General features: G+C 44.2%; 1 protein-coding gene across 2 annotated transcripts in view; it reads left to right on the top strand.

Annotated features, from left to right (window-relative positions):
- PRDM10 (PR/SET domain 10) overlaps positions 1 to 23,351 on the top strand; it is a 40,431-nt gene that overhangs the window by 13,578 nt on the left and 3,502 nt on the right. For both annotated transcript variants that reach the window (XM_029962036.1, XM_029962037.1), the window contains 16 exons: positions 1,009 to 1,212; positions 3,128 to 3,200; positions 3,815 to 3,932; positions 4,877 to 5,006; positions 7,023 to 7,247; positions 9,754 to 9,765; positions 12,237 to 12,584; positions 14,328 to 14,483; positions 15,157 to 15,336; positions 16,196 to 16,306; positions 17,536 to 17,736; positions 18,497 to 18,640; positions 19,711 to 19,881; positions 21,076 to 21,216; positions 21,849 to 22,017; positions 22,640 to 22,752. In XM_029962036.1, the coding sequence (XP_029817896.1) occupies positions 1,009 to 1,212; positions 3,128 to 3,200; positions 3,815 to 3,932; positions 4,877 to 5,006; positions 7,023 to 7,247; positions 9,754 to 9,765; positions 12,237 to 12,584; positions 14,328 to 14,483; positions 15,157 to 15,336; positions 16,196 to 16,306; positions 17,536 to 17,736; positions 18,497 to 18,640; positions 19,711 to 19,881; positions 21,076 to 21,216; positions 21,849 to 22,017; positions 22,640 to 22,752 (2,496 nt within the window). The remainder of the gene's footprint in view (positions 1 to 1,008; positions 1,213 to 3,127; positions 3,201 to 3,814; positions 3,933 to 4,876; positions 5,007 to 7,022; positions 7,248 to 9,753; positions 9,766 to 12,236; positions 12,585 to 14,327; positions 14,484 to 15,156; positions 15,337 to 16,195; positions 16,307 to 17,535; positions 17,737 to 18,496; positions 18,641 to 19,710; positions 19,882 to 21,075; positions 21,217 to 21,848; positions 22,018 to 22,639; positions 22,753 to 23,351) is intronic.

The raw sequence follows: 23,351 nt of genomic DNA, 5'->3' as shown, positions 1-23,351 counted from the left end.
AGCCTGAGGAGTCAGGCTCTATGTGCAGATGGTGTAAATGGTTCATTGATAACAGTTTCTGGGAAATGGCATGGAAGGCTATAGAATACACAGTTTTGGGTTACACCCATCCAGTGATGAACTGGTCTCAGCTGTCCTAACTAGGACAGCTCCAAATCTGCTCTCTTATTCAGGGAGACGCACTGATCCTAGTGAATGTTCTGGCTCTATAGTGTTACGATATATAGGGTGCATAACATGGAAGGCTGTGAGTCACTCCATGAGCTGAAGCAGCATCTGGACATAAAAACAGCAGCCCCATCTGAGAATATTTTACAGCCATTCTTTTGTCATGCTGTAACTTCAGTTCAAAATACTTTTCGTCCCTTTCCTTTCTCTTCCCCATAAGATGGAGGGGAAAGGAGAGATTTTTCTCCCCTTTCTTATACCAAGTCCTTGATGTAGGGTAAAATGGATTTGACTGACTTTTATCTATTCATTTACTGGTTTCATTATAGAAATTGGTCCTTTATTTACTGGAGTTCAGGCCCACAGTTTAGTACTCTGATGGGTAGTGTCTGACAAGCAAGTTGTGACTATAGGCAGATTCAGCAACCAAGAGAAGTTCAGCTAAAGAAGTGCTGCTTCCAGCTTGAGGCAATGTTACGAGTCAAGAAATGAAAGGAGAAGTGGGTCTGCCAGTAAGAAACATCTGACTGATGTTTCTGTATCTTACTAAAGCTACAGCTCATTTATAGCCACAGGGACATACTGTGCCTGACCCTTTTAATGAATGATTCTTGTCCTTGAAACTCTTGGAAGGGTCCATCATGTCTCCCTGCTTAAATCTCTGCCCATTTTTAAGTACTTCTCTGCCTGTTTCAGGATCCCTGTTAGTAAAGAGAAAAAATGAGCTATGCCTTCATTGCTCCCCTAATGTAACAGTTGCATGGGCACAGTTGTTAGTAACTCAAATTCTTTTGAACCAGGCAGTTAATTACAGTCACATGTAATTGGATTTTGCTACAGGTTTCTCTTGATAAGGGTGACAGAAAAGACAGAGACTTGCAAGAGGACCTGTGGTTTGAACTTTCCAGTGAGGCTCTGTGTAACTGGATGATGTTTGTGCGTCCAGCCCAGAACCACCTGGAGCAGAACCTGGTGGCTTATCAGTATGGCCACCACATCTACTACACCACCATCAAAAACGTGGAGCCCAAGCAGGAACTCAAGGTATGACATTGCTCGTGTCTCAGGGTTCTTGTTTTCTACTGATTAAATAATCTCTTAAGAGTTGCTGCCTAATAACTGCATGTCCAAGTGCCAGAAAATATTGCTCTAAATAGTTTTAGGGCTTTTTTTTCTCTGATGGTCTGAGTCAAATGCCACTAAAGTCAGTAAGTAGTTGGCCACCAACTTAGGAATTGTAATAAGCTTTGACTCAGGTAGAAAATCAGGAAGTTCAATAAAACTGTGTAAATTATTTGTCTCTCACTGTCATGCTTTACACTGCATATATTTTGCTGCTGCAGTCTAATTTTTATTGCAGCAATCTTACTCTTTTTAGTTCTGAATGCCCCTTCGAGTTAGTCCTGTGTGCCCTTGACTTGTTTTTTGATGCCTTAAGTGAATATGGTCTCTCCCTTTACCTGACTTTCCTGGAACTTTTGAAACTTTGCATGTGGAAAATTATAAAGAATATTGTGACTTCCCTGTGAGTTAGGTTTTGTTCCCTCTCAAAACATATTCATTACTTTGAGCTCAAAGCAGCAAGGCTGACTGAGATGGCCTTCAGTTTCAACATCTATTGGAGCACTGGGGGAAACTAAAAAATTTTGATATCAGGAAATTGTTTATTGTTCTTCAAATCTCTTCTCGCACGTAGATGTCAACAGTTTATCTGGAAGAACAATTATTTTAAGCACACTCACTGAACCAGGGCTAAAGACTGTTTATACACTCTAAGAGTAGGAATCTCTGAAGCTGAATCACTAGAAATCTTATTAATCCATTGTAAGTGTATCCAAACATCATTTTCTCAGCAGTTTTTAAAGCAATTTGAAATCAGACTCTAAATCTGTATGGACCTGCCTGTAGAAGCATAATTTTTCTTACTCTATGTGTTAGCAGTATCTTTTGGGGTAAAATTGGTTTGCTAATTGAAAGCCAATTGCCTGAGCTCAGTAATGGGGTTTCCTCTCCAAGTGGATTTAGAGGATTCATACGAATTTTGTCCAGAGATTGGACTGTGAGGATCAGTGAGTTAAAGCTGGGAAGTTCTGTATTACATGTCAATTGAGTATTCCAGGAGCTCCAGGCTTTCCTTTTTGCCCAGCCAGTGAGATTCCTACAGAGTAACACACACCTTGAAATGCCACCCACCACTACTGTGGAAATGCCTGTTGCCCAGTGCAAGTTAAAACCTGCCTGGATTTTTCATGCTGAAAATCTGTTCATGCCTTCTCTGAGAAATTCTCTTCTAAAACTGTCCTTTTTTAATCAAACAGATGGAATGATGCAAGGATGCAAGAATTCTCAGCTAGATGTGAGCATCTGCTTTCAGGCTTTAATAAACTTTGTCTTCCTGCCTCCTGTGGTTCTAAGGCTTCCTAAATCCCTCCTATAACAAAAGTGGGTCCATCATGCTGCCGCCTGGCAGATCTTTGTTTTGCGAAGCAGGACTATATTGCTGTAATCCTTTGGAAGCTGAGAAACATTTTAAATGAGTCTCTGTGGATGGTGCTGCCTACTGTCTATGTAAAGAGAGCAGAAAAGAAATGTGAAATCCCCCCAGTTAAAAGTTTTTCCATTCCCCTTGGTACCACAACTAACAGGGCTCTGCTGTTACACAGTTGGGTTTGAAGAAATTAATCTTATTTCCTTTAGACCTACTGATAGTCTTGTGCTAGATTAACATTCATATTGGGAGGCTAGACCTTAAAATTAAATGGAAATGCTTTCTGAGCAAAGCTCTTCTATTCCTCAGCGGGAGCATATTGATCTCACCAGGCTTTACTATTGAGTATGAAAGGAGCAGTAAGTGAGTGGTTGAGGCAGGTGAAGTAAATGTGTTGCTTAAAACCCATTTTCAAATGAATTCCCTTTAGTTCTGGTTTTAAGTGCTCTGTTACCTTTATTCCTGCTGCAGGTGTGGTATGCTGCCTCTTATGCTGAGTTTGTGAACCAGAAGATCCATGACATAACTGAGGAGGAAAGGAAGGGTAACTTGGGCTCTTCTGTTGTCTGCGTGATGGTCATTGGGTGTTGCACTTCTTATTCTAGAGCATATGGCCTGTATAGTGCTCCCAGATTTCTGCTAGGTTGGGAAAAGTTAAACCAGATCTAGATTGGGTTATTGGAACTTACGTCCACTAACTCTTCTCATGCTAATATTACAATAATTTAACCTTTTGCCTCAGTTTCTGGAAAGTATTAGGTTGCTGCTGGGAGAGGTGTGTTTCTGTACACAAGGTCTAATGTTGTGTCTGCATCATAAATTGATGTGCAGCTGCTTTAGACTGATCTCCCCTAATTTGTGCCAGAGACACCATGCTGTGCTCTTCCATACAGGGTAAATTTCAGAATCACCCTGCATTTTAAGCATTTGATAGTTCATATGAATTGTCCAAGGACATTTTTGTCTCTCTGTGATGGGCTGTCGTCATGGCACACTGCAGAGGGGATAAAAGCAAAGCCAAATGGAGCAGTGCTGGGTATTCTGCAGCCTGTCCAACCTTCAGGGGAGAGATATGGCCCAGAGAGGCTTGGGGAAAAAGATGAGGTGTTTAATTGGTGAGGCTGAAATGCTGTTACTGACATTTCAAATTGAACACAGTTCTCAGGGAGCAGGAGAAGAACTGGCCCTGTTACGAGTGCAATCGGCGTTTCATGAGCTCGGAGCAGCTCCAGCAGCACCTCAACTCCCACGACGAGAAGCTGGACTTCTTCAGCAGGTACTGACAGCTTTGGCTTTGTTGCGTATCACTGTGGTACTTCCCCAAACTTGCAGAAAAGGGGCTTTGCCCTACAGATCTTAGGGACCAACTCAAGAGAGAACAGCTGGGCACCAGAAGGAAAGAAGGTGGCACCAGAATCTGACTGGTTAAGAGAATTTGTGAAAGAAGTAGCTTGAAGGAAATAAATACTCTATTGAAACCAGTGGGATTTTTTTTTTCTTATTTGGCTTTTGGGGTTTTTTTGCCAATGATTTAAAAAATTATAGTATTTCAATACTGCAATATTGAAATACTGATATTTCTCAGATGAATGGAGATACAGAGCTTTGAGGACAAGGCTTCTAGTGCCTTGGCTCCTTGTTGGGCTGGCAAGACAGTTGATCCTATTAAAAACTGAATCTACAAACATCCATCACAGAGCACTGGTGCCTTTTTTTCCCTGAAATGTAGTGAGTGGCTCTCACTTTGTTTTGCTTTTTTGTCACAAAATTGTTCCCTTCTAATTAGGACCTGACATCAATGGCTAAGTGCTTTTTGGGGAGGGATGTTGTGGCTCTAGGTTTTAAATTGGTTTCCTTGTGCACTTGTTCCATGTTGCTGAAAATGCTTCCAACACACTGCATGCTGGGGTCTTGGAAGTGGGAGAGTTGCCATGGCAGAGGACTTGCTAGAAGCCAGTGGTCCTCTCAGTCCCATGATTACTGAAATAAATTTAATGTCTTCTGGACTTTGGTTTCTCATAAAGCACAGAATAAATAGATATCAGCCAGAAAATATTGTTTCTGCTGCCAGAATTTCTTCAGGTTTTATTATTTACTGGAGGTCATTGTTGCAGAGTCGAGTGGGTGAACAGTGATGCTGAGAAAGAATGCATAAAATCAGTAGAGAATGCAAATCCATCTCTTTTTTGTCTTTAACCTGTGGCACTGTGTGTTCTGCAGAGCCAGAGGCCGAGGTCGTGGGCGAGGGAAGAGGAGGTTTGGACCAGGCAGACGCCCCGGGCGCCCTCCCAAGTTCATGCGCATGGAAGTAACCAGTGAAAATGGGGAAAAGTGTGAAGAAGGGACACAGGTATATTTTTGGAGATGGAAAGGAGGAAAAAAATATCCTGTGGGATGTAAACTCTTGACTAAAAAAAGAATTTGGGGCATTAGTGTAAACTGAGGGTGTGCTTTGTACTTAAACCTAAGTAATTCTTGTTTTCTAACTGCGATTCTCTGCAGGAGAGCACACCACTTCCCTTCCACTGTAAAATCACTTGCATTTCTACAGCAAGTTTCATCCCAGAACACTTAGCAGTGAGGTGGGTTATTGCAGCACTTTAGCAGCATCACAGAAGTAATTTAGACAGTAAAACTGTAATGGGAATTTAGATTCCTATTTGTACTTTCTGGAATGTGAGATCAACCTGCTCTTATAACTGCTGCTGGTGGAATTAAATCAGTTTGAGCTATGGTTCTCTGTGATGTTTTAATATTAACCGAAGGGCCTCCTGTAGGCAGGCTTATTGCAAAATGTTCTTTTGCTTGTGGCTATTGGTTATATTCTGTAGGGACCCAATACGATGCATTCAAGTAAAATGCTAAATTCTCTGATGCTGCCCATGCTTAGGTTACCACTAAGTCCTTTTCTGAGTGGTGTCAAAAGGGATCAGTGCTCTGTTTTATGATTTAGCTGAAAGCTGATATCTGGAGTGGTAATTTTCCTCTGGCGTCTCACTGGGTCATGGCTCTGTGCTGACTCAGAGGGAGGAACGTGTTCTCTGCCTATGGATTCCTGCTGCAGTGCCCTAAATGCTGCATTAAGTGCAGGCTGACCCTCTCCGCAGGCTGACGTGACACCTCCCAGCCCTCTTTAGACAAATACACATACTGCTGCTCCCAAACCCTTCACTCTGGGGAGACAGGGCTTGCTGGGCACAATCCCACATTAATGGGTGTGAGTGGCCTCTGGACTGGAGGTGGCTCATGTCCTGCCAACTTGGAGCGTGGCCAGGCCTGGAGTGTCTGTGCAGTGGAGCAGGGCCACAGTGATGTCCTAAGCCTTTGGAGGTCTGCCCACTTCCCTGAAGACCAGGCACAAGTTCTGCCTGAGAACTTTAGAGTCAGGATGTGAGCACAGTCTAATGTCAGTCAGGGTGGAAACTTGTCACCTAAATCTGGGTCTCTCTGGTGAGCAGTCCTGGTTTGTAAGGGCCTCACTCCTCCTGGCACCCTGGTTTTCTTCTCCCACACCCACTTTTGTGCTTTGACAGCGCCAGCCTTGAGCTGACATAATTCTGGTGCTCTGCTTCCTAGCTTGTGCTTTTAAGTTTCCTTAGCTGCATTAAGTGGTGTCAGGTAAGGATCTATGTGTGATTTTTTTCATGTAATACAGAAGAATTCCATGCCAGAGAAGTTACTGGAACTTACAGGGAAAGAATGTAGAATTTTGGCATGTGCTTCCCACTCACAACACCCTCCCTTTTTATGGTAATTCAAAAAAGGAGGAAAACAGCTTTGTGTGATAAGTGTTAGTGATGTGTGCAGCTGGGGGGACAAGAGTTTGCAGAGCTGGAAACTGGATAGAAAAACACAGTGCACAGTGTAATCACCTCGTTTGTCACTCTCTAGCACTCCAGAGAGTTTGTTAGAAAGAAGACACTACTAACGACACACAATAATGCTTCAAAGTGCAAACAGTTTCAACGAGACAGGAATCCTCTCCTTTCCCTGGTCTGCACTAGTCACTTTGGTTGTAAGATTTCTCCCAGACCAGGTTGTAAGATTTCTCCCATCATCATCTTTGGTTAAAGCAGAAATAGCCCTGAGTGCAGAAGATTGGATAATGTTGATTTTCTGTGGCTGGTCAGCGGAGTCACCCACCTGCAGCGCTGCTTCCCTGGCTCTGAGCAATGTTGCTGTAGGTGAAGGTGATGTGGGAAAGCATCAGTGGACATGGCAGGAGAACTGTAGGAGTTGGGGTATACATGTTTTGTTCATAGCTTGTGATGAAAAATGTAGAAATCCTGTTGTCTGCTGAGTGTTGTCAAAGCGTTTCTCAGTGGGTGGGGGGAATAATCACCAGTTGTATGATTTGCGGTTTCAGGACTTGCTGCATTTTTCCAGCAAGGGGCAGTTTGATGAGGCCGGACAAGCCGCCCTGAACGGGCTGGAGCAGCAGGAGCAGACTCCGGTGCTGCCGGAGCCGCAGCCGGCCCTGGAGCAGCAGGAACCCCCCGCGCTCCAGGTGCAGCCGCAGCATGAGGGCAGCACGGGGCCCACGCAGAGCACCATGACAGCAGATGACATGAGGAGAGCCAAGCGCATCAGGGTAAGCGCTGAGGGATGGCAGAGCACAGCCCCCCCCTCCATCCACTGTAAGCCAGGGAATGCCAGACCCACCTGCCAGGAGCAGCTGCTCTGCCTCTCACTGTCTATCCACCTCCAAATCTAAAGCATCTCATTCCTAGCAGGTTTCTTAGCACTGAGGAAGGCAAGTCTCACGTTAAGAACCAATATCTCAAGTGTTAGTGAGAACTGGTCAGCAGTTGGAGCTGATTGAATTGCAGCACAGTCATTCTCTCAGGGAACGCAGTCCATCCGAGCTGGCGAGCAGGGTGGCTGCAAACAGCCGGTGGAATTGTGGTGCTGTGGCACAGACTAATGACTTGCTCACAGCACTATCTGTGTCTCTCAGAATGCTACTGCAAAGTTGTCAAAGAGAAACCACAGCTACAGTTTAGATCCACTTAAATGGTGATATTTAGTGATTAAAATTCTTTTTTGGGGTAGAAAAACGTGCTTTTGAGATCAAAACCTGCACTAAGAGCTTTGTGTACCAACAGCAAAAGCTTTGAGCCTGAGCTCTGTGTCAGCTGGGTGAGCTGTTTTTTTCTCTACTATGTGTGGGAGGGAAATGATTCGAGCAAATAATCCTTGAAGTTGTGTAACTGGGAGATGGGTTTATTTAGCTTAAAATCTTTTCCTTTTTCTTCCCTGTATAAAATTTGGATTAAAGAAAGGAACAGCTGCAATGGGGGTAAGAGTTCATTTTTAGGGGATGAGAAAGGATTAGGAAAGAGTTGAGTTGTTCTGTGTAGGAAGATGTTGAGACAAATTTTGCTTGCACTTTATAGCAATACACATGTAAGGCCAGTGGTGGTGTTACCCCAAAAATGCACATCTTGAAGGAAGGATTTGGCTTGGGCACATTAAGACTGAACAGTTTTTAACCATCTGAAATGCTTGCAGTCTCCAAATGACAAGGTTCTACCAGTAATTTCATTTTCATAGATTAAAATCTTGAGAGATTTTTACTGAATGTATTGAAGGGAAGATAACAGAGTACAAAGAGAGGTGCTGAGTTTTTGTCAGTAAAGAGCATGGGGAATGGACTGCTTACAGTGTGCTACAGCTTCCTCAGTAAGAAGAGAAAGTCTTGGCCATTTCCCTGAACTTTGGAACCCAAGATATGAACTTCGAATCTTCTGAAATAGTGAATATGGGAAGAAAGGTACAAAAATCCTGAAGTTACTTGTCTTGTGACTTAGCTTGGAAATTCATCACAGATGACAGCTAAGAGGGTGCAGTGGTGGTTTAGTGACACGTTGGTCCCTCAAATCTTCCTAACTTCCCATGCATCTGGCAGCTCATGTTCAGCAGAGTTCTGGAGGTGTTTCAAGCCAGAAGCACTGGCAGAATGGCAAACGGATGGTTGCACAGACCCTTCCATATTGCATCAGACTGTGAGCAATGAGCACTGAGTTAAGGCTAAACCAGCAAGTATTATTTTCTAAGCACTGAAAAATCACCCTTTGAACACTCAGTCAGCTCAGCTATTCACAGCACCTGCTTATACTAATGTGTACTTAATAATATAAGCAAGCAAACATTTGGATTTTAGATGTGTAGTATACATTATTCACTTCCAAAGAAAAGGTAGAAAGTCCTGACTGCTATAATCCAGAGACTTGTGTAGCTCTACTTCTTTATTACTCAAATAGGATTTAATTATCAAAAACAATCATTCTTTGGGAATTGCTTCAGCTTTTCTAAGGTTTAAGGCAAAGTGTTTTCATTCTAGCTGGAAGCAGTTATCTGTGGTGCCCCAGGATTCAAGTCCTGATAGGATCAGTTAATTTTTCAGCCTCTGCTTTATAGCCTGTGGAGTTTCCTTGGAGATCAGACCTTAACTATGGCAGTTGTGTCCCCAGCATTGCAAAGAGATACACCCACCCTTCGAGATACTCTTGTAACACATTAGAGGAACAGAGTGGTGCACAGCCAAAATGAATGTTTGTTTTTAATTCAGTTGTGAGCAGTATCTAAAGTGTCTATGTGCTGATGCCAGAACCTGGCAGGGATAGAGATATGATTTGGAAAGCACAGTCACTTCCTTCGTGCTGAAAGAAATGCAACCAGTTGTGTAACAGGGAGTACAGCCAGTAAGATGAGGTTAGAAAAAGTCCCTTCTCCTTAACTTTTTCACTCTTCTAATCCCTGCCCTATTGTCATCCTGCCCTAATTATTCCCTTCTGCTGAAAGCATTTCATTCTCACAGTGGCTCTGCCATGCACTGCATCATTGTTAATCAGCCCCAGAGAACAGGAAAGGTCACAAAACACCTTCAAGATTATCTTTGCCCTTTAACTCCCTTTAACTAACTACAGAGTAAACCTCAAAGGTCTGTTTAGTGTTTCCTGAGGCAAAAACCTCAAAGGAGTAAACTCCAGTTAGAAGAGCTGGCCCTTGTAGTGACCTGCAGAAGTCAAGGCTTCTGTTTTCAAGTCCATTGCATAACATAAGTATTTTTCTCTCCCTCAATGCTGCCTGTTCAGCTGGAGCTGCAGGTAGGTTTGGGTTTTTGCTTCATTGGGTTTTTGCTGTATCTAATCCAATGGGACATACCAACATCACCTTCCATTGTTGTTTTGTCCAGCTCCTGTTTAGTGTTTCCTGATTGACCCCACACTGTAAATTGTCACATTTGTTCTTCTTGAAGCAACCACTGTCCAGAACTAAGTGTAACCTGAAAAACTATTTTGCAGAACTCTAGTTCTTTTCATGCCAATTAATTATAAATTTAAGGTGGATATTATAGGAGTAAACTGCTTGGGTGAAAAGCTGTAATATCCATCTTGAAGTTTTGGAGGATTTGTTTGCACAATTGTTTGTGCTGGATTAATATTATGAGTTAATGAGACAACACTTAGTTCTCTTTTTCTGTTTTTATAGTTGATAGCTTATCTAGCCAAAGAGCAGTAAAACAATTCACCCTTCTGTAGCCCTTGGATAGCAGTGAGACTGAACACAGTTATCCTGCTGTCTTCCCACTCAGCTCCCGGGTAAGGTACCAGTGATCAAATAGCAAATTAATAGTGCAGTTCAGGACTTGAAGTGCATTTCTTCAACTATATGTGTTTTATTAACATATCCCTGTGGTTCAGGGGAACTTATGTACTCATGACTCCATACAGCGTATTAGTTTTTACACAGCACATGTCTGTGTTTCCAGTTCCTGGGGTGACTTACAGCAGATCTCTGTATTTCCCATTGTCTCACTTGTAAAATGGAGAATGGAGATGATGACAGTTCATTTGGAGCTCCTGTATGAAACTGTTAGGTTTTTGAGTAACTCTCCCGTTCCTTTCCTGGAATGGAAGTCTAGGTTTGCCTCTGCAGTTCAGATGGTGAAAAGGACCTTTCAGGCTCACAAATTTAATCCTTAACACAGCATTTCACAGTATTCCCAAGCTGTTCCCTCATTGCAGCAGAAGAGCTCCTAACTTCACTTATTCAATGTCAGCTGTTGGCAGGCACTTAAGGGACGCAGCAAATGTCAGCTGTGTCAGCTGTCACATTCCCACAAGGAAAGGAGAGAGGAAACCAGGGGAATCTTTTTTCAGAAGTCTCAAATGTAGCTCAGGGAAAAGTGGGTCATATGGAACATGTGTGAGCAGGGGTATCAGCAGTGTCTAGTGCTATTTAGAATCATGGAATGGTTTGGGTTGAAAGAGACCTTAAAGCTCATCTTGTTCCATCCCCTGCCATGGGCAGGGACACCTTCTACTAGCCCAGGTTGCTCCAAACCCCGTCCAACCTTTCCGTGGACACTTCCAGGGATGGGGCAGCCTCAGCTTCTCTGGGTAACCTGTGCCAGGGCCTCACCACCCTCCTAGCCAAGAATTCCTTCCTAATATCCCATCTTACCATGCCCTCCAGGTTATTTCTCTGGCTTCTGTGTGTAACATGTGAAAAGAGAAGACATCGATAAATGACCATTTATGGATCTTAATTTGGAGAAGAGAAGATAATGCTTAGACTTAATGCTTAGAGCATTGCACTGTACTTTGAGTGCTGTGTGCTGTGAGATTTTATACATGCAGAGGTAGCACCTAATTCCAGCTTTCCAATTATCCAACATGAAATTTTAATCCAGTATTGAAATGCAGATGCAGGACACACTTCCCTCTTTCTACAGGCAACATGTACAGCAGCATCTGTTCCTCCAGCAGACACTGCTGGATTAGGACTGGGATGGCTCTATAACATTTATCTGAAAGGGAGAAGGGGAAGAGAGAATAATCAGGAAATGTCACAGAAAAGGTAGAGTGAAGGAAAACACACCAAAACCAAATAGGGGCTGAGAAGAGATGTTGTGCACAGTAGGAGTGGAGAACTGCTCACAAGTTGTTACCTGCTGTTCCTAAACCTGCCATTCTGCCCCTGCTGTCATGTTTTGAAACGCTATTCTTCTTTTTCATAACAACAGAAAGGCTTACAGTAGCACCTCTTGAATGTATGCTCCAGCAGAAGTTTTCCAGGCAATGCTAAACCCCAGCTGCATGTCTCTGTGGTGATCTTTGGTGAGAAGGTGATGTAAAGGGCTGTGGAATTTCATAAGCCCTGCTCCTGAGGGAAACAGGGCGCTGGCTCACCATCCCTTTTTATGGTGGCTGAACTTGTGACCTGATCCCCCAAAACCAGTGGGAATTGCAGCTTTTCTCAGGCCCAGGTCTGTACTGCAGAGAGAACTTGTCTTTAGCATGGTATTTTTCTGTAAAATAAGCTAAATAGAAGAAATCAGGGATGGAGAGGAAACTCTACACTGTGTTCTGCTAACTCAGGGTGTAACTGCAGGTATGTCCCCTGACTCCTGCCTGTCACAGCCTCCCCTGCTGTGAAATGGAGACAGAATATGATGCAACATAACTTTTTGAAGTGTAGGTTCGCTGCTCATCTGGTATATCTAATCCTGAGAATATCTGGATGTGGAATCTATCCTTCAAGAAGCTAAAGGTATCTGGGATGTTTCTTTCAGAATGCAGCTCTGCAGCACCTGTTCATCCGGAAATCCTTCCGGCCCTTCAAATGCCTGCAGTGTGGGAAGGCCTTCCGGGAGAAGGACAAGCTGGATCAGCACCTGCGCTTCCACGGCCGGGAGGGTAATTGCCCCCTGACCTGCGACATCTGCAACAAGGGCTTCATCAACAGTGGTGCCCTCGAGAGCCACATGAAGTTCCACATGGACCAGAAAACCTACTCCTGCATCTTCTGCCCCGAGTCCTTTGACCGCCTGGATCTGCTCAAAGACCACGTGGCCATCCATGTCAACGACGGCTATTTCACCTGCCCCACCTGTAAGAAACGCTTCCCAGATTTCATCCAGGTGAGGTGCCCTGCTGATTTGAAGCACTGCCTTCTGGGTCTCTCTCAAGGCTATGGATTTTTCAGCCCTCTCCCTGTGAAATGCTGCACAGGAGTTCCTTTGCACATGATGAAGGGATCCACATCTGTCAGAAACTGAAAAGGAAGAGTGACCAAGCACTTGTAGATGTTGTCTTCTGCCGCTGAAGTGCTCTGTCCACTCAGTCATCAGATGTGGTGCTTCAGTCTGGCATTTGAAGACACTGTACTGCAGGAGGCTGGGTCCCTTATTGCCCAGAAATGCCCAAAGCAGAGGCCCTGGTTACCACAGCTCCACGGCACAAAAAGGGATTGTCTTTTGCCGTACTCTGCTTGAACTTGAACATACCTTGTCCTTTGTCATTAGAACTCTGAACAAAAAAAAACAGTGGTTTTTCATCTTTAATCCCTTGCCTGGTTTTTGTCAGGATAATTCATTTAAACAGCTTGCAGAAATGCCAGAACAGATCAGGATACTCTGCTTCCTGACTTCCCCCCTGGGCTTCAGCTGGGCACTTTGTTCTCCTCCCCTGCACACTGCTTAGGACTGCACTGGAGCAGTGGGTAATGCAGCTACTCTGTGCAGTGAGCAGAGCACTTGGGGAAGGTCATTAATAGAATTTAAAGATTCTATTTCCACGTCCAGTAAGAAAAAAACTGAGATGTACCATTAATATATTCATTAGTCTTCCTAGGGACAAAGCAGTTGATGTGTCTTACTGAGCAGCCTGACTGAAATTGAAATGTAGAAAGCCAGTTTGTATTAGTAATAGGAACTGATAGACTGTCCACTAGGCTAAAGAGGAAAGGATGGGGAAAAGTGATTTACTAATACAACTCCATCCTGGCAGAAGCCCTTTATCTTCTGTAAATGTTGCACAAGGAAAAATTTTGATGATTCAGAAATGCTGTACTGCAACCTAATTCCCCATAAACTTTCTCATGCAAATGATCAAGTCAGAAGAAGGATCCATGGCTTTTTTCCAGCTATTCAGCTCTATTTTTGAAATTTAACAATGATTTTTTTCTCTTCTTGCTATATGAATAATTATGTCTAGTCACTGCTGCCTACTTAAATACTTTTATGTGGAACACATAAAGACACCAAGTTGTTCCATGTATGATCAGTATTAGAATATGGTAGAGATTTAATTAGAGATCCGTTTCTTGAGTAATGCTTGCATTTCAAATGTCAAACCTCATTAGTTCCTTTATTTGGGGGGGGGAACCCCACTAGATGTTTGAAGAGGTCAAGGATAGTCTCAGAGTATGGAAAAGTAATTGCAAATGCTCTTCTGATTAAGGCTCTTTTTTTTTGCCAATTGTAATTGCACTCTCATTCTCTCTGATTGAAAGGAATTAGTCCCTGCATTTAGATTTCTTACAAATGAAGGGAAGATAATGAACCTCAGATGAATGTGTTCACTCGAGGGTGATTCAGTACAACATCGTGGACCTTTGCTGCCCATTAAGTGCAACTGTGCAATAGCTGATGCCTTCAAGAATCAATCTTGAAGAAATCAAATCATCCATCCATAAAGATGTTATGGCTTTATAGAAACTATTGTTGAGATATCTGTTCTGATCAAATACTTTTTAAACCAAAACAGATTAGACAACTTCAAAACCTTTTTCCTTTCTTTCTTTTCAATAGGGTTTCCTAGACTGTTTTACCACTCACTTCTCTCTTGCATAAGCTCCATTTTTGTATGATCTGCCATTCCAGGTCAAGAAGCACGTGCGCAGTTTCCACTCTGAGAAGATTTACCAGTGCACAGAGTGTGACAAAGCTTTCTGCCGCCCTGACAAGCTGCGGCTCCACATGCTGCGGCACTCGGACCGCAAGGACTTCCTGTGCTCCACCTGTGGCAAGCAGTTCAAGGTGAGGTGGCTCTTGGCTGGACCATTCCTGGTACAACAAACACCATTTCTTGCCCTCCTTCAAGTAGATAAGCTCATGTTCTCAAAGGTGGAAGCAAATAATATGTGTAAACATGGTAGACTTGCCTGCAAGTTGCATGTACCGCTTGGTGTTGTATGTGAGCTACAACATCCATTCCTAAGGGGCAAGGCCACCCCAGCATCTTATTTCAAACAGATCTTATTCCTAATAATTTAACAGCAAAGGAACTTTCTATCTGCTCATTAAGAACTAGATCATGATTCAGCTCCACTAGCAGGTGCTTGGGTTGTATTGTTTATATCAGTTCAGTAAAGAAACTGCTTGCTGATACCAGTGAATTAATCTTATTCCTGACAGAGGTGCCTGTGTCCATGGCATCCATCCTGTCAGCATGTTATCCAGATGCCTTTCCAAATCCCACCAGAACAGATGGAGTGGACTGTGAGCCAGGTAAACTGTGGTGGCGGCAGCCTGCTCCTTGTCACTGAGCTTGTAATGGGACACTGAGGGACTAAACACTTTTGAGTGAAGAAACACATTTTTCTGAGAGGAAAAGCTGGAGCGAGATCCCTGAAAACTCAGATTCATGACAGGTCGTAAGGCAGTCACTGGTGTGGTGCTGACATTTTTCTCCCTGATTGCTCTTTCCCAGAGGAAGGACAAGCTGCGGGAGCACATGCAGAGGATGCACAACCCGGAGAGGGAGGCCAAGAAGGCTGATCGGATCAGCCGCTCGAAAACCTTCAAGCCCCGGATCGCATCCACCGACTACGAGAGCTTCATGTTCAAGTGCCGCCTCTGCATGATGGGCTTCCGCCGCAGGGGCATGTTGGTGAGTGCCTGGCTGCTCCTACAGCCTCCTGCTCTATCCTGATCAATAGTTAAAGAGGGAAGATGGAGATAGTGGTTGGAATGCAATGATCGTAGAAGGCTTTGGGCTGGAAGAGACCTTAAAGCTCATCTTACTCCAATCCCCTGCCATGGGCAGGGACACCTTCCACTAGACCCATTTGATCAGAGCCCTGTCCAGCCTGGTCTTATCCAGCCAGGATGCTGTGAAACAGGGCGAATTTTATAGCTGAGTTGAGGTGATACATCTTTTTTTTAAACCTGTGTGTCTTATCTCCTCAGCAAATCTGTCTTTGCACAGATTGTCTGGTTGTCACTCCCATATTTCAACGCTAAGTAATGCTGACTGATGTGTAATGTATTTAACAGAACATGAGAGGAAAATATTGCCTAATTCAGCCTCACAGCTTCAGTTTTCTCAGTCTCTTTCTGTGTTTTGTTTCTCCCCCTTCTTGAGGGCCTCTCCTGGCCATGCCCTGTCACTGCCTCTGGGTGAAGGCTGTACTGCAGCAAGAGATCTTGTTTGCAGAGGTTTCCTGTGATCTGGGCAGAGGCCCTTTACACTACCTCACTCTCAGCTGCAAGACAGTTCTGGCGAGCTATTTTACCCCTTCCCATCTTATTTTGATTAGAGAAACTGTAAATGAGATCTAGCAAGACCACATTTACCTTCAGCAGCCAACTGTGAGTGCACAATACCCCTTGCAGCAGCAAATGCTTCTGGTGCTGCTTACTTGCATCATTCACTTCTGGTTTGGCTGTTATCCATGTCTGGGAGAAGCAGCAATTGTTTGGTTTTCAGCTGTAATATGTTCTTGTTCTCTGTGTTTCTTTTTCCTAAGGTGAATCATTTATCCAAGAGACATCCAGACATGAAAATAGAAGAGGTGCCAGAGCTCACGTTGCCCATCATCAAACCCAACAGAGATTACTTCTGTCAATACTGTGATAAGGTGTGTGGGAAGTCACCCCTCAGAGGACAGCTCAGTCCCAGACCTGTATGCAGCCAATTCGTCTCTGTATAGAAATCTCTGGCAGGGTTTGTAGCTTTTTCTGAGGTGGTTGCCAGCAGCATTCTGCTGTACTGTCCAAAAAAAATGAAGACAAAATGCACTTAGGCCAAGGCAGTGGAATGCTAATTGAAAACTGGAGTTATCCTTTTCTGCTGTCTTTGGCATTGGAAAACAACTACTGTGATCCAGCAAACAGTCACTGACTCTTAGTCCTGTGTCAGCCCAGGATTAAGTATCCTGTCTGTCTGTAGTTCCTGAACGCGAAGTTCTTTTGGTTTCTGTATCACTCCTAAAAGTCTCTAACTCCTTTTACTGTAAGCTGCTCATTTAGTCATATGCCAGTAATTCCAGTGTTCAGTGGAGCCTGAAGCTGTTTCTGCAGTGCCTTTGTGTTCCCGCTCTTATTCCCTGGCCTTTGCTTTTTGTGCATGGGGGCATTTATTTACCAGGCAGTGTATTTTATATGTCCTTAGCCTCAGTATATTCTTCTGTGATGCCTCCTTTCTTTTGTTTGAAGGGAGAAAAAATAGTTTTAAATAATATTACAGAATATTCATTTGTTGCTGTGCCTAAAAAGAATTAAAAAATTATGTCGATCACTGAACTAAAACAGTTTGATGCTTTGTGTGTGAGGAGAGTGGAGGCATCGATCCTCATAACAAATGAACATTGGGCAAATTACAGCTTTGGTGATCAGTGGCTTCTCTTACATTTGATCTTCAAGTACCAGGCAAAAAGGGTTTTCCTCTTGCCTCCTTGTCCTGCTCTGAGTCCGGTTGTGGCATACAGTATGTTCTCAAAAGGCTTCTGTGTGCTACACAAGAAGTTAGTTGTTTTTACAGACTGATTAAGCGCTGGAAGGGTTATATATGTTCATGCATTATGTTGTAATTTTGGGGGGATTTAACTAAACATAGAGAATCACAGAATATGCTGAGCTGGGGGAGACCCATCAGTATCATCAAGTCCAATTTATGGCCCGGTGCAGGACACCTCGGCAATCCCACCATGTGCCTGAGAGTGTTGTCCAAACACTTCTTGAACTCAGACAGGCTTGGGGCTGTGACCACGTCCCTGCGCAGACACACGCAGACCTTCCAGATCAAGATAACTGGTAGCTGTTTTCAGTGTGCAGTGCACCATTTTAATTCCAAATCTTTCCCCTGCAGGTGTACAAGAGCGCCAGCAAACGCAAAGCACACATTCTGAAGAACCATCCTGGTGCTGAGTTGCCTCCAAGCATCCGGAAGCTGCGTCCTGCAGGCCCAGGAGAGCCGGATCCCATGCTGAGCACCCACACCCAGCTCACAGGCACCATTGCCACTCCTCCCGTGTGCTGCCCTCACTGCTCCAAGCAGTACAGCAGTAAGGTACGAGGCGTTTTGGCCCCAAAAGGTACAGCCTGTCCCTGGTGATGCTCTTTCACCACAGCCCCTGTCACCTATCACTCTTAGTCTGAGTCAGAGCGCTGGTGTCATGGCGTGTGCTGACAATGCAGGCACAGCCTGCTTGTTTTAGGGCTAAAAGGTTCCCTGAATAGAGGACACAAGCTTGAAAGAAGGAATGGAAAAGTTACCAGAGCATGATCACAAATGGAAGGGCTTGGAAACTGCTCACTGACAGTTACAAGGGAGAGGAGTGGGGAAACAAAACACAGAAAAGATGACCTTCAGAAAAAGTCCCCCAAATACTTGGCTGTGTTGGGGTAAAAAGCTACTGGATGTGCTCTTTGGGGCAATATTTCAGTGTCAGGTAGCTCTAATCAGCAGCAGCTTTCTGATCCTTGTTTCTTGACCAGAGCATCCCATAGTGTGAATCTTGATGGTGCCTCACTGAGGGAAACCTAAAAGCTGCAGTTGGCCGGACTGGTGGATTTCACAGAATCCCAAAATATGCTGAGTTGGAAGGGCCCTGCAAGGACCATCCAGTCCAACCCTCAGCCCTGCACAGACCCATCCCCAAGATTCACACCCTGTGCCCCAGAGGATCATCCAAACCCTCTTGGAGCTCTGGCAGCCTTGGTGCTGTGCCCACTGCTCGGGAGAGCCTGTTCAGTGCCCAACCAGCCTCATTTCCCATGGCCCCAAGCAGTGTTCCTGCCCATCCTTCTAACAGTGTTTGTTTCTGTAGACAAAGATGGTACAACACATCCGTAAGAAGCACCCGGAGCTCGCTCAGCTCCCGAACACGATCCACGCCCCGCTGGCCACGGCCGTCATCAGCTCCACCCCCGCTGTCCTGGCCACCGACAGCACCACCGGCGAGACCGTCGTGGTAAGGGCTGCAGGCCAGGGGAGGGGAACAGCCACAGCAGAGACCCTCTGGTATTAGTGATCTTACTTGATTTGGCAGACATCATTTTAAAGGCTGTGTTAGGACATGATTTGAGATCACATCTGGTTTTGAGTCTGGTTTAGTTTTGCTCTGCCAGGAACTGTGTATTTCTTTCTGGAGCTCTTAAGGATTTGCCTTTTTTCCCCAACTCCATTCCCTTCTTTCATTCAGACCTACTGACTCCATATAATACATTCACACGTGCCTAATGAACTCAGAAACACACATCTCATGGATTTTCACTGGGACTACTCCCCTGAGGTACTTGCAGTTCTTGGGATCAAGAGAACGTGTTTAACAGTGACTGGGAACTGGATCCAGTTGTGTTCAGGGAGTCAAGATCTCTATAGGCCTTTGGACAGTGCAGCACTGACTGGTATGAATCTCCAGTGGCTGATCTTTGTTAATACATCAGCTGCCACAGAAGTGAAAGCTGAGACTAGAAAATCTGACATGTATCCCTCAGGGGTGCTGAGATGCTGCATAGTTGTAGAAATCCTATTGATCACAGTTTAAAACTGTTGGAAGACTAAGTGGATAAAAGACTGTTTTGCTTGAAAAATGAGAGGTTCAATCAGGATGCTGTTGGCTTCATACACCTCACTAATTAGATGTTACATGGTTTTACTTACTTCAGAAATAGAGTTGTCAAGAAAAGTATCAGTCTGGAGGAGGAAAGATGGAATATGACCCATGAAGCGCTTTCTGACTTGGAAATGAAGTCAGCTCCTTACAAATGCAGGACTTTTGTTGTCTAATAGAATATTGTTAAGTCAGAAGGTTAAAATAATTATTTTTATTATGGTATGTTAAGTTAGCCCTTAATGGTCCTCTAGTGGATGATCCCTGGTGATTATTTATGACCCCAACCTCTGCACACATTGAGCTCTTGTAAATAAATAACCAGGCCCAAGGTAAGTGTAAATTCAGTGTGAGGAAAGAACTACAGCCCTGCAAAAGTGCATCAATATGTGAAGATGGTTTGTATCTCTCTCCTTCTCCCTGCTCAGACAACAGATTTACTGACCCAGGCCATGACAGAGATATCCCAGACCCTCACCACGGACTACCGGACTCCCCAGGGGGATTACCAGCGCATCCAGTACATCCCTGTGTCCCAGTCCACAACTGGCTTGCAGCAGCCTCAGCACATACAGCTGCAGGTTGTTCAAGTGGCCCAGGTGAGTAACCTGCTGGGAGTCTTGCTGTGCTTTTGCCCCCTTCCACACCAAGCCTGTGCATTCTTGGGGCTGTAGCACTCAGAAGTTTGTTAAGGAGTAGTTACAAAAGGTGATGCAGACCATTTCTTACAGATAAATCAATTGATAATGCATAGGGTTCCCTTCATAAGCATCGTGTACTGGGCATAAATAGTCCTGCCAGCCTTGGTCAGCTTGCTGGAGACATACCAACACAGTCTTGACTTAATTCTCCCCATCTGGGCACCCTCGCTCGAGTCTGCTCCAGCAACTGGAAAAGTGGGTCAGTGGGTGACCTGTTTTCTGCACTTCAAGACTAATTTGTACTTCCTTGTTCTCGGTGAACCAGAGCCAAAATTTGGGAGTACAGAGAGTGCTTGCTTGCTCCCTTCATATCATCTATTAGAATATTCATTCCCTGATGCTCAACAGCCTCCTAAAAATAAAACCAGAGTGTAACTAGAGTAACTGAGCAAGATAGGCAGCTGTAAGGAATCACTGTAGCCTTCAAGTCTGTTATCCACTGGGTAAAGCTGAAACTACCATTTGGTTGGATTTGAATCTGAAATCCTGTGTTCTCTCTGGCCCCTCGTTACAAATCAGGTTATGAACTGGGTTAATAAAGGCCTAAACAATGGCCCCAGTTAATAGTGACTGTGGCTGTTGTAACCATACAAGAGCATGAGTACTGATTCCTGCAGTATTATTAATATTATCAATACCTTTATTTTATCAAGATCTGAGACTTGTAATTAAGTTACTGCAATTGGTATCATTAGCAGGTGTTGTTCAAAAAATCCATTAAAAGCCTCTGGCCCCTTGCCTTGACGCAGCTATGCCAAACTACAGAATTGGATATGCAGATCTCAAGTATGTGAACATTTTATAGAAAGATGCTAATCCTGGTTTTCAGACCAGTCACTGCCACAAGCAGCTTGTATGAGCTCAGGCAAGTCCTTGCCATTGAGATCACTGAGATAAACCATCTCTGTGCCATTACATCTGTTAAGTGTACTTTACCTCCCAGGAGTGCAAAGAAACTCAACAGGCTTGAGCAGGAGTGCTCCACTATGGCTCCTACCTCATTATTCCAGACCTTCTGTCCCAGAAGAGATTTACATGGCTGCTTCTGTAAAGAATTTGAAATATGCACCTCTGCTTATTTTTTTTCCCCAGGCTACCTCACCTCACCAGTCCCAGCACTCCACAGTGGACGTTGGGCAGCTCCATGACCCGCAGACATACACCCAACATGCCATCCAGGTGCAGCACATCCAGGTCACAGAGCCATCGCCAGCAGCTCAGTCATCACCACAGGTATTTCCCTCTTCTCTTGCGGGGAATCTTTTCCCTGCCAGTCTGTTCCGCTGACATATCGCATGTGCTGAGGCAGGAGATAGTCTTCTCTATGTCACTTAAAGGACCACACATGAAATGACTCTCACATGAACATCTCTGAGATCATCAAGTAGTTCCCAGGTGTCCCAGGATGTATGGGGGTGTTTTGTTGTGGTTTTGTTTGGGGTGTTTGTTGTGTGGGGTTTTTGGTGGTTTTTTTTTTCCCCCTAAGTTAGAGATAAATAGTTGGGAACTGACAAATTTGCAGCTTAAATAGAGTTTTTTGGTTAAAATATGTAAATGGAAACTGGCATTCCTCAAATATTTGAAGTGCAGCTCTTCGTTCTCTTGGGTAGAATTTAGCCTCTAATCTCCGTTCTCTGCCATAGACTCACTTGGGCAAACAGCATCTCTGTTTTTCCTGGTCTGTGCTTACTGGCCATAAAGTGAAGCAAGTTAGAGGAGAGGGAGGAGAGTTTTGCATTTCTTGTGCTTGATGTGCTCTGGAACCCACCCTGTGTTTTCCCTTTGTAAGAAGGATGTGTCTGGAAGAGCACAGAGCTATGCAATCCTTACCACACCAAGAACACTTACACCTTTTTTTTCTTTAGGTTGGAGGTCAGCCTTTGAGTCCCTCTACACAACAACCCCAGCAGGAACTCAGCCCTTCACAGATGCAGACTGTGACACCGACACCAAACCAAGGCCTGCAGCAGCAGCAGGGCTCCTCAGTCCAGCACACGTATCTCCCCAGCACTTGGAACTCCTTTCGGAGCTACTGTGAGTGCCACAGTACTCTCACTACTTGCCTGGCCAGTGTGTGTGACTAATATGTGCCCCAGGTCTCCAGCTACCAAACAGGATTGTGTTTTCAGAGCTCATTAAGCTTTGGGGTTAATATTCATAGAGATCAGGAAGATAAAGTTTCAGACAAATGCAGATGGTTGTTGTAGCTCTTCTGCCGTAGGTCCATCCTGATTCCATATGTGGTTTGGGCAGGCATACTGGGCTCCTTTATTCCAAAGAACTTGCACTCAGCAAGAATCCATATGCTGGACAGCAGCTAGTTCAGATTTGGATGAGTGCTTGAAAGAACTGTACAGAACAGGAGGGTGACAGGAGATGATTTCTCATGTCCATGCAGCTCTGGATGGTAATTCTGTGATGATTTTGGTCAGAACAGGGTGTGTTGTCTCTGCAGGAGTTGCCCATTCTGCAGTTGGTGTTAATTCTGGCATAATTCTGTTGAGGCCTGTGGAGTTTGACAGGGCTTTACAGCACCTGAATTTCTGTTCAACACCCACTGTTTCAGACTTTAAATCTTGCTGACATAAGACATGATCTTCCAAAGTTGTCTTTGAGTTTGATTCAAAGTCTTGATTCTCCAATTTCTATGTTTTAGCATCAGAGATTCAGATGATGACCATCCCCCAAGGGCAGTACGTAATCACAGAGACCGCTGTGGGTACCCCGGTTACCACTGTCAACACGGGGCAAGTGAAAGCAGTTACTCAGGTAAAGAAAACAATCGTGGCCATTTTTTCATCCAGAATAATACATCAGATGTAAAGTCTTCGGCTTGAAGGTTAAAGCAATGCCAAATTGATGACTGGGGCACAGAGTAAAAGCATAATGTGGTACCTAAAGAGGTCCAGATTGCACAGTACAATCTGTGTGTAGCCATTTACAGAGCCCACACTGTCTGACCCTTGTGCGTATGACTCCTTCCAGCTTATAGTGTTCTTTTAATCACATTTGCAGGACAAAGTATTATTTAGTGGTACTGCTTAGTCTTAAAAATATTTATGATTAAGCTATATGTATTAAACCAAATTTCAGAGCAGCTCCTGGGAACATTTTGATAGCTTGTTGTTATCTGTAAGGTTACAAAATAAGAGGAGTTCCTGCTGTCTTATCTTGTAAGCAATCCAGCACAAGGAGGCAGACAGGCCACTGCGCTGTGTTGGTATTGGACACTGGGAGTGCAACTTCTGCTAGAATACATGGAATATAGAAAAAACCTTGCAGAATACTTGTATTCAAAATTGTTACTTTAATCTGAAGTGATGGGGTTTGTGTAATGAGTTTGACAATTCATAAATTATCCAAATGCC

This window comes from Manacus vitellinus, unplaced genomic scaffold (genome assembly GCF_001715985.3).
Source record: "Manacus vitellinus isolate BGI_N305 unplaced genomic scaffold, ASM171598v3 scaffold_41_pilon, whole genome shotgun sequence".
Lineage (NCBI taxonomy): Eukaryota > Metazoa > Chordata > Aves > Passeriformes > Pipridae > Manacus > Manacus vitellinus.
Note: the sequence above shows the minus strand (reverse complement) of the source record. Positions and strands in the feature narration are given on the sequence as shown.